At 46.9% G+C, this 18,075-nt stretch overlaps 1 protein-coding gene across 1 annotated transcript; it reads right to left on the reverse strand.

Annotated features, from left to right (window-relative positions):
- Positions 1-405: 405 nt before the first annotated feature.
- On the reverse strand, positions 406-15,288 carry ACP2 (acid phosphatase 2, lysosomal). The gene is made up of 11 exons (XM_077818654.1): positions 15,088-15,288; positions 14,805-14,900; positions 14,493-14,579; positions 11,038-11,190; positions 10,603-10,701; positions 10,359-10,448; positions 4,985-5,117; positions 4,820-4,908; positions 3,101-3,207; positions 2,618-2,793; positions 406-2,533 (listed from the first exon to the last, which is right to left on the reverse strand). The coding sequence occupies exons 1-11, from the start codon at positions 15,286-15,288 to the stop codon at positions 2,397-2,399; spliced, it is 1,368 nt and encodes a 455-aa protein (XP_077674780.1). The 3' UTR covers positions 406-2,396.
- Positions 15,289-18,075: the final 2,787 nt, after the last annotated feature.

Consider the following 18,075-nt stretch of genomic DNA (forward strand, 5'->3'; position numbering starts at 1 on the left):
GCCACCTCAGGGGGTTTGATGAATGGCTTGTTGTGAGGGGCTCTTAAGCCCACCCCAGCAGGAGTTGACAGACTGCTGGGGGGTATATGTGCTAATGTTGCTGCTAGAAAGGGCTCTTGTGAAATTAGATGAATTCACTTACAAACTGAAGTATCTGCTTTTTGCAAGGTAGCAGGAGACAAAAATAATATGAAGAGAAGCATAAAACACATGGAAATGACCTTTGCTCTTCCCCTGCTTTGGGTGTGGTTGTGCATATTAGGATTTCTCCCTCTTTTCTTGTTGCCCTTCCTGCTCCATTTTTGTCTTGTGAAAAGGTGAATGTTGCAATAGCTCCCATATTAAATGCAGAGCCTAACAGGCCTAGGCCTCTATGAGCCCACATAGCAGAAGGAGTAGCAGGAGCCCAGTCTCAATTTGATTTTAATGAAAAAAAAGGCAAGAGGTAATGGAACAGAATTACAGAAATTCATTCAGTCAAAGTCTAAATCACTATAGAAGCCTTTCCTCCATGTGTGCAAAATCTGCTGCCTTTAAAAATAGCCCCTTCCTCTGCTACACAGGCCTCTGTGAAGGCACTTCCTTGCACCTTTCTCCTCCAGTCCTGTTCTCAGGAGCAGCTGCTTGTTCTTTGTGACTGTGTTTTGCCCTTCAGGAGAACTAAGTTGTATCTCCAAGTGAGAAACAGGTGAGGCAGTTGCTGAGAGCAGCAGGCTGGTTCTGCTGCATTAGAGTTCCCATGCTGGTAGCAGACTGTAAAATTCCCCATGGTGAAGTGGAGGGAAAGAAAAGGAAGCCTGCTAGTAGCCTCCACTGCTAGGAAGGGAACTGGACCAGAAAAGGAACTAAAACTGGGAAGTGAATGTGCAGCATCACCCTATAAGGAGCCAGAGCCTCTGGTGTCTGCTGCACTTCACTCTTCACCAGAAACAGTAGTGGAGAAAGTGGAGGGCAGAAGATGATGACTGCTAGCCATTAATTTTCTCAATACCAGCTGTAGTCTGCAAGGAGATCCTTGCAACCTCCACGCAGTGGTCCTAAGGAAAGAGTCACCTTTAGTAACTCATCTAGAAGATTCAGGTGATTCACCCTGACAGGTGCATAGTGACGCAAGGTCACTTGCATGCCCCGCCCCACCTATTAAGCTGAGTATTTGTTTTTTAAATGACACCAATGTGGGGGATGGGGGAAAAAAACTAGCAAGGTTGGCACTTGTCCCAGTTTTAGAGTAAACAGTTCTGTTACATGGTCTTTAATTGCAGTGTAAAATTTTCTGCCTGCCATGCACATTTGTTTGGCCCACAGTCAACATCTGCACCAATGGTGTGGTACAGGGCTGTAGCTACAGGCAGCCTGTGGCATTCACAGCTGGGGGAGGTCAAAACAAAAGGCTGTTACTTTAGAGAGAGATCCAAAATTTCATAACCACACCCACCGATTGTAGCTCTGCAAATTAGGATTATGAATGCAATTAAAGCTCAGGGAGCAGGCACAGTGCTTTTTCCTTTGTACAGCATTGCACAACAGCCTAGGTGCATGATACCACTGAAGGATCAGGAATTGGGTATCAGATGGGATAATCCATGTGGCAAAGTCCATTGATACCTGGAACTTCTCCAAATTACCCCTGCGCTGAATCCTGGGTCCAATGGCAGGTTTACAATCCTACCCTAACTTAAGGCCAGTTTTTCCTCTCAGAACAGAATTGAGGGGGAGTAACCAGGTGCCAGCAGCAATTAAGTAGCAGAGACAAGGGACCCCACAACCTCATCTGTAACCAGCCAGTGATCTCCAGAAGCTCCATCTTCTTGGAAAGCAGATGAGGATTCAGCCCCTACCCAGCAGGTGTGAGTTACGGTCTCTGGTCCAGGTCTAGCCTTCACACTGTAATCAGCCCAATGGCCCAAGCCAAAGTGCTCAAAGCAGATTGGGAATCACACTGAAATCAAATCATTCTGACCTTAGTGAACAAGGCCATTACCAACTGAGCAGGTGATGGCAGCTCCTGGGAGACATTCTCAGTTCTCTTTGTTGCTGCTAAAATAAGTGTTAGAATTACAACCATTAAAAGGGGAAAGATTATTCCTGAAGAGCAGCTGGCTGCACCAGGTGGAAGGGGAGCCCCAGCTTTGTCATGTATTAAAAATAGGCATTCCACACAGTACACTGGATTCAAGGGGGCGATCCACTGCTTCCATGCAGTTAGACCATCCTGCTCCAGATGCCCTGGGATTTCAACCCCAAATGTCATGTCTCATCTAAAGAGCAGCCAGAGGCTGGTCACATCAGAGTCCAGCTTCTGTGAAAAAGAATGTTCAGTTACTGAAGGACAACCCAACCACTCCCAGGAGCAGCACTGCTCCCTCTTGCTCCCTGGGGAGGGGTCAGAGCAATTGTCATGGCTGCTCTTCTCCCTCGTTGGAAACATGCCGGTAACCAGGTGGCTGGGACTGTATGCGGAAAACGACGGTCAGGAGGAGGATAATGAGGAGGAAGAGGATGGATCCACAGACAGCCAGAGCCACAATCAGTTCTGCAAGGGAGAAAGTGAGCATACAGTGTGGTAACATTCAATCATCGCTGTCTCTCACTAATGCCCAGCCCAGCCAGCACTCACCTGTGTCCTGAACATTGCTTGCTACCTGGCATTCGCGCGCCCAGTCCTGGGGAATGATGGGGTCAGTGAGCCGCAGGAAATCCAGCAAGGGGCAGCGCTGGGCACAGCCAGGCAGCGTCAGTGGAAAAGGCTCCCTCCCACTCTCGTTGTGGAAAAACATCTCCACAGAAAAGTTACTGGGGACAAAACAAAGACACAAATTACATATTCCTTGTAATTACAAATTACATATTCCTTCTCCCATCTTCCTCCTGCCTAGGACCATCACCCTCTTCAGCCATCCTGTAGCTATCTCTTCCTATCACCCACTTAGCATGCAGCTCTGGGAGCTAGCCCTTTCCCATTGTTCTGTATTAAGATCTTCCTTCTGTTGTTTTCCCCTTGGGAGCAAGGGCAAGAGGCTCTGCCCTGAGGCTGGAGTTCTGCCGACATGTTTAACCCATGAGGCAAAGCCACAGCAGATGCCCTTACTGTAGCCCTCACCTGTCATCATCTTGGTACAGCTCAAATATGTGACATGAGGCATATGGTGCTTGTCTCCCATTGTAGACATTCAGAGCCATCTGCAGTGCCACAAGTGTTGTGTCATGCTAAGGAAGAGGGAGAGAATGTGAATCACTCTTCAGGAGAAGGACAGAATGCTTAGGACCACATCCACAAAAGGAGAGCTCAGCAGGGAACCAAGGACTGTGCTGGGCAAGAGACAGCTAATTGAAGAAACCCAGGACCATGCCAGAGAAGGGAAAATAGATTATGGGAATTCACTAGAGCAGGGGTTCTCAAACTTTAGCAACCCGAGGACCCCCATTTTGATTTAAAAATTTTTGGGAACCCCCCAAGCCTCCTTGCACCACCCCTTCCCTGGGGCCATGCCCCTGCCCCACCACTGCTCACTCCATCCACACCTCCCCCCATCGCTCACTCTCCCCAACCCTCACTCACTTTCACCAGGCTGGGACAGGATGGGGTGCGGGCTCTGGTTCTGGGCTAGGACAGGCGGTTGAGGTGTGGGAAGGGTTGTGAGGTGTGAACTCTAGCAGGGGGTTTGGGTGCAGGAGTGGATGCGGGCTCTGGGCTGGGGCAGAGGGCCGTGCTTACCTCAGGCAACTCCCGAAAGCAACCAGAACATCCCTCTGGCTGCGGCTCCTAGGCAGAGGGGCTACGGGATCTCCGCACGTTGCCCCTACCCACAGATACCACCCCCACAGCTCCCATTGGCTGCAGTTCCCAGCCAATGGGAGCTGTGGAGTCTGCACTTGGCGTGGGGGAAGCGTGTGGAGACCCCCTAATACCAATCCCAGGGGCTGCAGGGACATGCCTGGGGCTCCCAGAAGTGACGGGGGGAGCCAGGACAGGTAAGCCTGTTCCCCAGTGTGCTGGAGGCATGCCTGGGAAGAATGGGGAGGAGTTTTTCCACAGGGCTTGCAGACCCCTATTTGAGAAACGCTGCACTAGAGGAACAGAGAAAGCAGAGCAGGGGCCCTGGTAAGGTAATTTGTGACTGTGCCGAGCGAGTGGGGGAGAGAGAGAGCGCGCGAGTTGGGAGCTCTGTCAGTCTAGGGGTCAAGTCCCTGAAGGTACATCTACATTACAATAGAACACCCATAGCTGGCCTGCATCAGCTGACTTGGGCTCATGGGGCTATAAAATTATAGTGTAGACATCTGGGCTTGGGCTGGAGCCAGGGCTCTGAGAACCTAGATGTCTGCAATTTCATAGCTCCACAGCCCAAGCCCTGCAAGCCTGCGTCAGCTGACCCAGGCCAGTCATGGGTGTTTTTTTGCAGTGTAGAGACACCCCAAGGGATCCCATTCTACGGCAGTTCTGGGAGTGATGCTGGACAGTCTAACTCAGCAGGTTGCTAGAGAGGGATATGATTATCTGCATCTATCATTCTATCATCTATCACTGGCTGAAACACCACATCAGGGTAGCACAACCCATCTATCAGAAGGGGCAGTGACCCCAAGTCTGTCCTCCTGCTCTTGCTGAGTCAGCCACATGCTGGATTTTTAGACTGGGAATTCACTTCTTTGGATGCAGAAGGGATGATGCCAGGTGCTGTAGAGAATATGCTGCAATGGGTAGAGACATATTCTGGATATAGGGACTGCACTGGAGGATGGAAGGATGGCAGAGCCCCCACCAGGGCCCAAACCCCATGGCAGGTGGTGGGATGGCAGCTCCCAGATGCAGACTTACTGCTGAGTAGGCGAGTAATTTCAGATGCTGGGGTGCAGACGCATTTGCTGCTGAGGTCATGTTTTTCCTTATCTGAGCCAGCAGGACCCCTGCGGAAAGAGAATAGCTGGGCAGATCCCAAAGGACAGAATCTCTTACCTGAGATGCCATCCCTTCCCCACTCACCACCCTGCAGACGAGCTTTCTCCATCTGCTGGTGGATCCCAAACAGGAATTCAAAGCCAAAGTCTTTTAGTTGCTTCAACTGAGTCATGACATCCGGGGTCACCCATGGCGGCAGTAGCAGCCTATGTGTTTGCTGAAAAGAAAAAAGGAGAACTCATTCAAAGGGAGACGGTGTGGGCAGAGGGTAGGTCACAGGGCTCAGAGTCAGGAGACCTGGGATCTAGTCCAGATTCTGCCATGGGCTCACTGTGTTACCATGGATGACTCCCTTCCTCATCTGGGCTCAGTCTCCTCTCTCACCCCCATCTGCAGAACTACATTTGTAAGACATTCTGCCATTTCAACATAAGAAGCATGAAGAATAGTAAGAATAAAAACTAGGAACTACATTTCTCTGAAAACACAGCCAGAGTGTGATGTTAGCTCAAATTGCAGAGACAATAATCCTGGGGCATCCGCTTTGTGTGAAGATGATTCTGCTGCACTGAGACCACATAGCCAGAAATCAAAACATAAGACAAAAGAGCAGGAAGAAGACTCAGACAAAGCTATTGCTATAGGCAGAGCACATCTATACAGGAGAAGTCATCATAAGCACAGGCACTTGTGCACTGAGGAAGAGAGCAGAAGACTAGCACTCTGTAATTGTCTTATTGAGATGCAGCTCAGATGGAAACCTCAATAACCATGCTCTGAACAAGGGGAGTCAGGAAAGGAGTCTGCTTTGCAGACAGCCAGTGTACTCAGAGGAATGGCTGAATTACAGTGAAAGCAGCGACAATCTCAGAAAGGTCACAACTTTTGGGGCACAGAATCATAGAATATTAGGGTTGGAAGAGACCTCAGGAGGTCATCTAGTCCAATCCCCTGCTCAAAGCAGGGCCAACACCAACTAAATCACTCCAGCCAAGGCTTTGTCAAGCTAGGCCTTAAAAACCTCTAAGGATGGAGATTCCACCACCTCCCTAGGTAACCCATTCCAGTGCTTCACACCCTCCCAGTGAAATAGTGTTTCCTAATATCCAACCTAGCCCTCCCCCACTGCAACTTGAGACAATCGCTCCTTGTTCTGTCATCTGCCACCACTGAGAACAGCCTAGCTCCATCCTCTTTGGAACCCCTCTTCAGGTAGTTGAAGGCTGCTATCAAATCCCCCCTCATTCTTCTCTTCTGCAGACTAAATAACCCTAGTTCCCTCAGCCTCTCCTCATAAGTCATGTGCCCCAGCCCCCTAATCATTTTCGTTGCCCTCCGCTGGACTCTCTCCAATTTGTCCACATCCGTTCTGTAGTGGGGGGGACCAAAACTGGACGCAATACTGCAGGTGTGGCCTCACCAGTGCCAAATAGAGGGGAATAATCACTTCCCTCGATCTGCTGGCAGTGCTCCTACTAATGCAGCCCAATATGCTGTTCGCCTTTATGGCAACAAGGGCACACTGGTGACTCATATCCAGCTTCTCGTCCACTCCTTTTCTGCAGAACTGCTGCTTAGCCAGTCGGTCCCCAGCCTGTAGCGGTGCATGGACTCTGCACTTGTCCTTGTTGAACCTCATCAGATTTCTTTTGGCCCAATCTTTCAGGCCATGTCCCATCAGACTCCATGGGAGACTAGGACAAGCACCCTCTGGGCCATTCTACATGATTCAGATCAGGCACCTGTCAGTAACCTGGGTAGTTTGTTTTGCATTCATTTACCAAGAGCACAACTAGGAAGTTCTGGTTTTGCTTGGAGTTATTTGTTGGTTTGAGCTGGTGGAGTAAATCTACTGCCTCAGCAGCGGAAATGCCAGTTTCACTCAGCAAGGTCTATTCCCCAGAGCATTATTTGTAAGGGTGTGAGCACCACCACTTCTCTGAGTAAGCAGAACTTCCTTTCCTGGGGTACAGCGCTGTCCTGTGTGCCATGGGGATAAAGTTCTCCCTTCTCAGAGCCTGCCCACTCACCTTCTACTAACCCAGGGTTCTCAAACACGTGGCCCACGGGGTTATTTCCTGCGGCCCACCAAGCTCCCTGCGCCCTGCTGCCCCGGAGTTATTTCCTGTAGGCCACCAAGCTCCCCTCCCCCCAGCACGCCGTGTCCCCACTCCTCTGCCTACCTCCAGGTGCTTCCCGCTGCCAAACAGCTATTTGGCAGCGCTTAGCGCTTTCCAGGAGGGAGGGGGGAGGAGCGGGGAGCTGTGTGCTCAGGGGAGGAGGCGGAGAAGAGGCAGGGCAGGGGCGGGGATTTGGGGAAGGGGTGGGAAGAGGCGGGGTAGCGGGGGTGTCAGTGATGCGGCCCTTGGGCCAATGTACTAGTCGTCATGTAGCTCTCCTGGTGATTCGAATTTGAGATCCCTGTGCTAACCAATGAGCTGTTCTTTGAGTTCTCAGCCCTGTAAGTCTGTGAGAAGTCTAAGCAGACAGTTAATGAACAGGGCCTTGGACCCTGCTACACAAGGACTTTGAGCAGGACCAAGAGGGGGAATGGGAAAGGGACTCCCTGATCTTTCTTCCAGGGGAGTTTCTATTTCACTAGCAGGATCTGCTTAAATCAAGATTCCTACAAGGAAAGATAGTGGATTCTGTGATGCTAAGAAAGTATTTGGAAATCAGGCAGTGCTTGTTCCTCCCGCTACCAGCGTCTACAGGGCTTTTCAGATGCCATGCCCAAAGGAAAAACAGGATGGCATAAGCCAAAGAAATGCAACAAACTTTCCAGAAGGAATCTCTGCAAACATATTTGAGTCTGGGAGGGGCAGACCCTTCTAGTTAATGAACAAGGGTGAAATTCAGCCCAGTCACAAAATCAATTACTGTGCTGGCAAGGGAAGGTTTAGAATGACATTTTTGGTAATTACAGTATTTGGACCCCCAGGGATTTGGAAGTCTAAGGGCTTCTCTACACATGGAGTTATTCAAGAATAGTTATTCTGGAATAGCTATTTCTGAATAAATCTATGTGCTGGCATTCTCATTCTGGAGTAAGAGTACCTTTTTCTAAATAAACTTAATCCACTTTCTGGATTAAAGGTGTCTACACAAGGAGTTATTCTGGAATAGCTATTCCACTTTAAATTCATACCTCACCTTATTCTGGAATAATTTTCCTGTGTAGACAAACCCTTAGGAAGGTTTTAACTTTAACGAGCAGTATTCAAGCACTGATTCTACTTACATATGGTGGGGTCAATCATGGCTCCATACTTAACAGAGCTGAGTTTTGCTCTCAAAGCAGAGACTAGACAACTTTGTATGTGTGAAAAATAGAGGATATCCTCCCCAAAATTAGAGCTCCCAGGCCTTGTCTACACAAACTTGCACTGGATGAATACTCAGGTATTTGGTTAAACCAGGACAAGTCTGTGTGTAAACGAGGCCCTACTCTAGTTCTAAATGGATTTTCTGAACATTTGAAAGTAATCTATTAGTTTACGGTTTAAAAGTAATTTAAAAAATGAGTCCTAAGAAATGTAATTCTATGTCAGACCGTTTTTGTCCCCAATGATCTCAGTTCAGGCATCGTCCATCTTCACAAAAATTGGCAAAGATCTGAATTTGGAATAAAATCATAGAATATCAGGGTTGAAAGGGACCTCAGGAGGTCATCTAGTCCAAACTCCTGCTCAAAGCAGGACCAATCCCCAATTTTTGCCCCAGATCCCAAATGGCCCCCTCAAGGATTGAACTCATAACCCTGGGTTTAGCAGGCCAATGTTCAAACCACTGAGCTATCCCTCCCCCCCCATAGACCTAGTGCAAGGAGTAGGTTTGGAAAAGAAATGTTTAGAATTAATAATCACTTTTCCTGTTATTCTTCAAAACTGGAAGTTTCACTTTCAGAAGAGGCTGGAGAATGTTCTTCAGCGAAACAAAGAATTGCCCTCTTTCAAAATGGCTCCCATCTCCCATTTGGTTCAATGGGACTCAGACCACAGACTGCCCTTAGCAAATATGGCCAAGAAAATAACTGCCCTGTAGTGATATTATGAAGAAAAAAAAATTCTGTCTTAAAAATGAGTTTAATCTCATTTGGGATTTAAAAGAGGCATGAATTGTAATTGTATTGTTACTGCAAGGTGTCACTACAGTGCAGAGTTAAGGTTATGGAGTGTTCTAACTGTTTGGATTTCATTTTACCTCAATTCTAAATTTCTTGGGTTTGTAATGCTTGTCTTGGGATAATTACAACACGACTATAATGTTTACCACAGTTCCCTCTAAGGTGCAGGCCTGTGTGGCTGCACACAAGGGAATGAAGGACCGTGCACCTAATTAGTGGAGCTGTGCAAACGTGGCTCCACTAATTAGGTGCCTCCTGGACTCTCGAGAGAGGATGTGGAAGGTGAGGTGGGCAGGGGTCAGGTGGGGGTGGGGAAACCAAGTTTGGGGTATCCCAGGACTCCCAGCCCCAGCTGGGCTGTGTGCGGCAGCCGGGGAGAGACGTGACTTTCCCCAGCAGCCGCCTCTCTGCAGCCCTAGCAGTGCATCTTGTTAATTATCCCTTGTTTTAATATTCTTTCTTCCATATCTATGAACTTTTAAAAAACATATATCTACGTTTTTTGTTTGTACTGGTGGCGCATATCTGCACATTATCTCGATATTGGTACACATACCAAAATTCAATCCGCACATGGATGGAAAAAATTAGAGGGAACATTGATGTTTACTCTATATTACTGATATGTGCTTTCAGCCTTAACTCCATTTTAATGTAGTTTTTGTTTGGGAATTACTAAAATGACACCACTTTGCTCTTCTTTAGGGCCTTCCTGTGTCAGAGGAGCTCAATACATTTTACAAACAATAAGGAATAAAACCTAACAGTTCTCTAGATTGTAGGAATGTATTATTCCCTTTTATAGATAGGGAAACTGAGGCACCAAGCAGGAAAGTGACTGGCTCAAATTAACTGTGAGCTAGGGGAGCGTCAGTAATTGTATCCTGGAGTCTTGACTCGCTCTTCCTTCCTCAAATAACTAGATTAACATTCCCTCCATCTTGAAAAAAATCTCACTCCGGATTTAACTAATTAAAACCAAAGAATAGTAAAGATTTTGGGACAACCACCCCTTTCTCAGGAGATAGAATGCCACAGGAGAATTAAGTTTCAGTTCTAGCATGACATCTGAAACATGCAGCTAGAGGATCTATGGTGCTGGAGGGGATAGATTTCCTAAATTGTGCCTCTGGAGTGGGGGAAGAGTTATTATTCCGAAATCTGAAGATTAGGGCTAACTATGTGGAGGGAGAAGTGGAAGGTTGCTGTACAACAGGCAAATCCATTTCTCACCAATGCAATTGTCTCCAGTCTAGTGAATCCCTAATTCCACTCTGCTGAGCCAAAGACCCAGGTCCCTGCTGTTGTGTGGGGATTCCCAGACTAACTTACCTCACAAAAAAGTGTGTCGTAGATGCTCCAGACAGACTCCAGGGACACATCCTGGATCCCTGTCTGATTTGCCACCATCTCCAGGAACCCCTGCAGGCGACAAGGCAGAGACTCAAACCTTCTGCTCTTCCACCACACAACTCTGCAAAGCGGAGATCTTTCACCCCTCCCTGACACCTAGAATCATATAAAGGTATCTTCTTCCTGCTCAGGGAGACCTTTTCTCACACAAACTCTCACTTACCAAATTCTGTCTGGTTTTATTTATGTACTCTGCTGATTGCCGGGTTTCATTCTGTAGCTGCTCATACCGCGGGCAAGGGGATAATGGAAACTTCAGCAGCTGGGCAGAGACAAAAGGAGACGCTGGGTCAGGGAAGATCCTGACAAGCAGCAGCGACTGTACTGCCTCCCCACCACAGCCACCTCCCAGTCCTGATGAAACAGGGTCTAAATAGCTCCCTCTGAGGAAGGGTCTCCCTTCCGGTGAGACTCTGCATCTAACAACTAAATCAACAAGGGACATGAGGAGAATTGTGGGTCTAGAAGCAGGGGGATCCCCTGCAAGGCCAGGCTAAGGAGCGATAATGGGTAAGCTCAGGACTGGAGGGGGAGGCTCTTGGCGATAAGGTGAACACCATGCCTGAGCTGCCAATATTTATCCTTGAGAATGACTCACCTTCTCCCCAGAGTCAGGCACAGAGTGTACAGGGATTGGCTGCCAGGAAACATTGGGGTTGAACACCTGTTGTCCTTGTGGGGGATACAGTCCTGCCAGATTGGCCTCTGCACTCATCAGTGTCCGGTCGTAATCTGTGCTGCGAATGAAAATCTGCCAGGGGCACAGAGAGCCTGTTCTGTGAATATCACTATTGTACACAGGAGTGGGGATACCTGGACTCTGACCAAGGGACTCAGAATACAGGCACCACAAAGACAAAAAGTTTTAGGCATGGCAGAGAGTACATGGAGTGTGCTGAGGCCATTACAGCTTAAGCAGTTCACAAACCATGATGGGGAAAGAGGAAGTGCATATAAAAGGGCAGGCTATTAAGGCATATGGGGCACTATGGAATACATCATGGAGATGGGAGATAGAATACAAGTGAAGGAGTAGCTCAGGCAGAATAATATAAGTAGCAAGTAGGTAGGAGACAAGGCCAGAGATATAGATGGGGGTAGGTAAAAAGAGAAAATATAGTGTAGTTATATCACAGGAATGAAGGTAGGACTCCTTGGTTCAGTCCTCAGATCTGCCATTGACTTGCTATGCAACCTGTGACAAGAATCTGCCCCTCTCTGGCCTGTTTTTTCATCTGCGAAATGATGACAATAGTGACATGGCTAGTGGATGTGGCAGAGGTTTCATTTATTAATGTCTATGAAGCACTTTTTGGTCCTCGGAGGGAAGGGGGCAGAAGATCATTATCATCGGCAGGAGGAAAACTTGACAATACAGAAGAAGAGCAAGAGCAATTGCAGAGATTCAAGGAGGGTCAAAGTAGTGAAAGTTTGATACCTTGACATTTGTCTACTGAAGCAACTGGAGGGGGGAGAGAGGTATGTGGGGCAGGCTTCAGTGATAGGTGGAGTAGATGAGATGAATGGTTATGAATGAAGGGATAAATATCCAGGCAGTCAGGACATCAGAGAAGAAGCAGATAAAATAAGAGTCTTGTGAATGGTGATATAGTTTTGCTTTATAGAGCATCTTGCATACAAACGATATCCTCAAAACTTATTCTTGGAAAACACAAGATTTACTCACTGCCTTTACTCTGAATATTTCCACCCATCTGACATGAGGCATGGGTAGAGAGAGACCTTTCCCCATTAGCTAGGATGAAAGAACTCCAAGGTATGCTCTAAAGAAACACCTAAGCAGTATCTTAACATGGGATAAAGAAAGAGCAATCTACAGCACTGTCTCAGGTTGCTTATCTTTGGGCATATGCTCATGTCCCAGCACCCTTTTATAAGACTCTAGCCTGTGGCTGAATCAAGTGATGACCAACAGTCACACAACAGCAACCCGGAGCTGATGCTTCCTATAAGAGGGAGCTTGATGAGAGGATACCAGGATCAGGAAGTAGGAGGGTGCTCTTGGCATTAGCCAGGTGGCAGACAGCTGCAGGAAAAAGGAGAAGCAGCAGCCTCAGCTGGGAAAAGCTTTGAGAGAGAGAGAAATGTGGGAAGGAACCTCAAAGCTTGCGAGGAGAGCTGGAAGATTTGTATTTGAGTTGACACTGAACTGTTAACTATTGTTAATAAGCTAGACCAGAAGAAGGGAGTGTTACTTGAACCACATGATTCTGCATTTATTGGAGAGCCCCAAAAGGGGAAATGAGGCAGCAGATACTTGACCAGAAGAAGTCAGATGGCAATCTACTACCACATTAATATTAAAAGGCCTGACACAGCTGTGGGTCTGTATCAGCAATAGGACACAGGAGTCCTAAGATAATACTCCCTCCATCTTGAAACTCTTCTTCCTGCTCCATCTGACTCAAATCTGTCAGAAGAACAATAATAAGTATTTTGGGGGACTTCCCACACCCCTCCTTTAGAAACCCCAAATGTCACCTCTATGTATAGTATATGCTTCCTGAAAGCCTCCATACTTTGAACAAGTGAACTTCCCAAATGGCTAATCAGAACCACCCAGTTTTCAAAAACTAGGGCAAAGACTTCTGTAGCACCATCAAACTTGCAAAGAAAACAGAATCAGCTACTTTGGGACAAGACCCTTAATGCTTTATTGATAGAAATAAAAGAATAGTTTGGGTAGAGATTATGGTGTGTATGTGTAAACTTATTAGATGGTGCCTGGAGCTGGTCACTGGCCTTGCCTGGGACTGGGCAAGGCAAACACAGGCTGCATCCCTGTCCTATGGAGAGGATCAGCTACCAGCTAAAACTATTACTTTAATTTCCATAGGCTCAAGTCTTTCATTCCTTGATACAGGGGCAGTGGTACCCAGTGCTATATTCCAACTGAGATTCATGGACCAATTTCAGAGTAGGTGTCTAACTTTCAGATAATGATGTTGCTTCTGCTTATCCCTGGGTTGAATTTGTCCTGGTATCTCATGGGGAGAGTTTATGCATACTAATAGTAGCTTTTTCTTCAATCCTACTAGCCCTTTAAGACTGGGATATCTACCACAAAGTATAAAGGGCTGAGAGTAGGGCAGGTGTCTCTGCCACAGTGCAGGAAACAATGATGGAAGAGAACCAGAAAGCAGACACAGTCTTACTCAACTAGGTTGCAACAGGATGCTTCCCAAGGAAACTAGATCTTTAGTTGCTTCCTAAAGACCTTTACTTTGACTGACAATTTCTGAGGGGTGTTGGTATGTTTGAAGACCCAAGCAAAATCTGCTAAGGATGACAGATGCACCATCTTCGTAACCCAAGGTTCTAGAAAATCGTGCATGAATATTTGTTCTCCAACACTCTGCTCTACTGCAAAAGCATGGTAGTGTTAGAGTGGGGAACCAAAAAGCAGTAAGACTGCTGGACAGAGGAACTGCATTTATTTATTTATTTGGCTGAGTTAATTTCCTTTTGAGCCTGAGTTCCACTGCTTGTTGATCAGATAAGACAACTTGCCGAGGCCTCCTGATTCAACTTCTCAAAAGAAGGGCATGAAAGAGATACACCCGGCTGCAGCTCACTCTCTGTGATGCCTTCCCAAGAGAGGGAGGGAATCAGATAAATTCCAGCTGATGTCACGGGTGCTTTTGTAGGTCTCTTTATTACCCTTTCTACTTTCCTTTGTTTAGGTGGCAGTGGCTTCAGGCCTCCTCTTGCATAGTATCTTGTCACCCCCAGATGTAACCATCATTCCTTCTTGCCCTCCCTACACTCTTACGGGACTGCACTCCTTTGGTATTCACAGTAACCCAGGTGATTTCAGAGACAGTTTCTACAGAAGATGCTATTTAATATAGTCATATTGTATCCTACTATGTGAAGGCACAGCATCATGAACATGACAAAGGGAAACAATAAGGGGCCTTGAAGACAGTGCAGGTACCCTGAGCACCAGGCTGCACCTTACAGGAAGATAAAGTGACCCCAGGAGAGGGACAGGGGGTGATGACCAATGGTAGTGGGGTAGGTTGCACTGACCTCCTGCCTATTGTATGAGGCGTTCAGGAATCCATGGTAACGCTTCCGGAGTGACTGGCCCAGATCCCATTGTTGCAGCATCCCAACCTGCACGCATCAAAAACAGGATTTGCCGCTATCCTGGGCCAATCCCAGCAAAGACCTCCGATGTCAAAGGCCACATAAAATGGCTTCCAAAGGGGAAAGGGTGGGTTCCCTGGCACTTCCCACCCACTATTAGGAAATGGCAGAAATCCCCTTCCTTGTGGGAGAGAAAGCAGACACCTTCTGAGGTACAACTCCAAATGTAATACTGTTCCCCGGGGTACCCACCTGGGTGAGCTGCCCAAATCCCTGGGGCCACGCGCTCTCCTGATGGGGGTCCCGAGGATAGGCCCTCACTGGGGAGCGGTCCCCGTGGCGGTACAGCTGAAAGAGGAAACACCTTCGAATTGCCTAGCGCCCCAAATCCGCCCGGCGGCGCCCCCCGTCCCACCCCGTCTCCCCCATCGCCGCGCCCCCCGGCCTCCCCACCTCGGCCCAGCGGCCCCGCCCGGGGCGCGGTCTGGCTCTGCGGTCCCAATCTGGGCCGCGCTCCCCGGCTGTCGCCCCTCACCAGGGTAACGAAACGCAGGCTCCGGGCTTGAGCCAGGGGCGGTGCCAGCGCGAGGCTGATGCCCAGCAGCAGCGCGAGAGGAGCCGCCATCGCTCTCCCCACCCTATCACTGACACTGCTGCTGAGCCTGGCCTGAGCCCGGTCCGGCCCGACACCCGGAACCCCGGCGTTGCCGGCCGCAGGAGCCGCCCCGGTGCACATTCCGCCACACACAGGAAAGAGGGATCCGCCATCTTGGTAGAGGCGGAAGCACTATAGAAATGGGACAGTAAAGGGAAAAAGGAACAGCACACCGGAAGTGAGTTGGAGAAGCGCCATGGGATGGGGGAGGGTGTTTTTGTCTGTTGGTCAGGGCAGGGGCTGTCGCCCATTCCAGGCCGCCACTGTCTTCCTCTTGGTCGTTAGGTTGTGTGCATGCACCCCGGAGCCAATGTCCATTGGGACTGGCATGGACGGGGTTGGCGTGTGTTTAACTGACTTGGTGCACATGCCAGTGCCAAGGTCTTGTCCCCACCTCTCTAGAAGCTCACTGAGCTAGAGAATAGGTCTAAAAAGCGTGCCAGGCTTCCAGCATGCATGTGCTGTGCATTGGATCCTAGACCAGCCTGATAGTTCTGATGGCTACCCCAGTCCAGTGGACAAAATGCAGCTACTACTGGCTGAACTCCAGCCAAATAAACTACAGTCCGTTGAGCCTAGAGAGCTAGCATCCCACATGCTCCTAGCTCCAAGAGTGGAAGCAGGAATTTAAGGCGTGTATCGGACTGACTCTAGTAACATGGAATTTGTAGTGATGTCTATGGTGAAGGTTGCCTGACAATCCCCTATTCCATTCTTTGTGCATAGCTTGTTGAAGCATTCAACAATTTGGCTTAAAATTCCCAGGGATGGTCTCTGGATGGTCTCATTTGAGCAAAAAATGATTCAGTTGTTTTTGAGAACAAGAGAGTATGTGTGCATGTGAGAAAATATATATTTCCCATTATTTTAAAAAATTGACTTTTTAACAAGTATCTGAAGTTAGCTGTGTTAGTCTGTATCCACAAAAACAATGAGGAGTCCTATGACACCTTGAAGGTAGCTGTGTTAGTCTGTATCCACAAAAACAATGAGGAGTCCGATGACACCTTAAAGACTAACAGATTTATTTACTATCAGTTTGGCTTGAATAGGGACTGGGAGTGGCTGGCTCACTACAAAAGCAATTTTCCTTCTCTTGGTATTGACACCTCCTCATCAATTATTGGGAGTGGACTACATCTACCCTGACTAAATTGGCCTTCAACATTGGTTCTCCACTTGTCATGTAACTCCCTTCTCTTCATGTGCCAGTATATATTTATTTCTGTATCTGTAATTTTCACTCCATGCATCTGAAGAAGTGGGTTTTTTACCCACGAAAGCTTATGCCCAAATAAATCTGTTAGTCTTTAAGATGCTACCGGACTCCTTGTTGTTTTTGTAACTTTTTAACAGTTCTTTAATAAGTTAAAATTTGACACGGCAGAACCCTCACAGTGGAGCAACCAGTGTCAGAAAACTGATTTAGATTTACTATACTGAGCATGTGTAGTAAACTTTTTTTTTGTTTTTTTGCTGAGCTCGTACAGATTTCCTAGAAATCTAGAAAATCTAAATCTTACTAAAGGTGACTGAAAAAAAATTGGGATTGTGCGCTTTGTTATTATTTATAAAGAAGGACTGGATTAAAAAAAGTTGCTTGGTTTTAACATTAAAATGTCTGTTCTCGTGTAGCTTGGAATACTTTACTGGCTAGAGAACTTGTAAAATTATGACATTGCAACAGCCAAAAGAGTGAAAGCTGAGTAACTGAAAGATGAAGGGATTTATAATCACTTGTTTACAAATGTTGTTGATAATAACCATTTCAATTACTAAGAAAAAATTTGAAGACAGAATGTTATACAAGAGTCAGAACCTCAGCCTCTTCAATTAAGCTGTTAGACTTCTCAATAAACATGCGCTGAGACCTGACTGCAAACATGGATAATAAAGAAGCTTCAGTGCCCCCAGATATGGGGTTATAGAAGAATTCTGAAAATACCCTGGGTTAAATGCTAAAACCAATGAAAAAGTATTAGAACTCAACAATTGCTAGTTAGAGATCTTATGAAAAGATAGATTTGATTTGCACAGCACATTTTAAGAAGCTCAGTGGGTGATATATGTTTAAAGGCACTGGAAAGGAAAGTTGATGGCAAAAGAACACAAGGCAGAAAAAGAAGATTGTGGATGGATGATGTGGTATCATGGGTGGATCAAAAGGACTATTCATCCACAAAGAGATTAGTAGAGAACTGTACAGAATGGGTTACCATGGTTGCAAACCTCCAGTCATGGAGGTGCCACATAAGAAGAGTGTTTAGTCAAAAAATGTTAATATTTTTACTGCAGGTTTTTAATATGGAATATTGTACTGTAGATATTATCTGTATATTAGTATTGTTAATTTCACTAGTGCTAGGCCAATGGTGGGAAAGTTGCTTAAAAATTCTTTGCAGACAAGACCTCTGTTGTTGCTGTGTACATATACTTTTTATGTTTCTTTGTCAGATATGTTTTTGATTACTGGTGGAAAAATAGTATTTATACTGTGATGTGATTTGTATTGATCAATATTGGGATTCAAGGAAACATTAGACAAAAGTCTACATTTAAAATCTGGGGTTTTTTTTTTTTGTTGTTTTTGTTTTTAAACCGACCTGTAACTCTAATGCAGTTTGTTTGCATTTGCTTTGGCTTCTGGGTGAAGCAAGCAATTTTCCAGCCAAACCAACTTTCCACATTAAAATTATAGATTGTCTAAAACAGGACTGATTGTAGCCTGAACTATGGAGAGGCTGCTGCCTCTCCATAATATACTAGTGAGCAATCCCACCCTAGTCTTGGAAGGTGCGGAGAATGGACTGTGTCCCCCTAAGGGGATCTTTCCATTTCTGGTTAATATGACTCTGAAACTTGTGTGTC

This window comes from Eretmochelys imbricata, chromosome 6 (assembly GCF_965152235.1).
Source record: "Eretmochelys imbricata isolate rEreImb1 chromosome 6, rEreImb1.hap1, whole genome shotgun sequence".
Lineage (NCBI taxonomy): Eukaryota > Metazoa > Chordata > Testudines > Cheloniidae > Eretmochelys > Eretmochelys imbricata.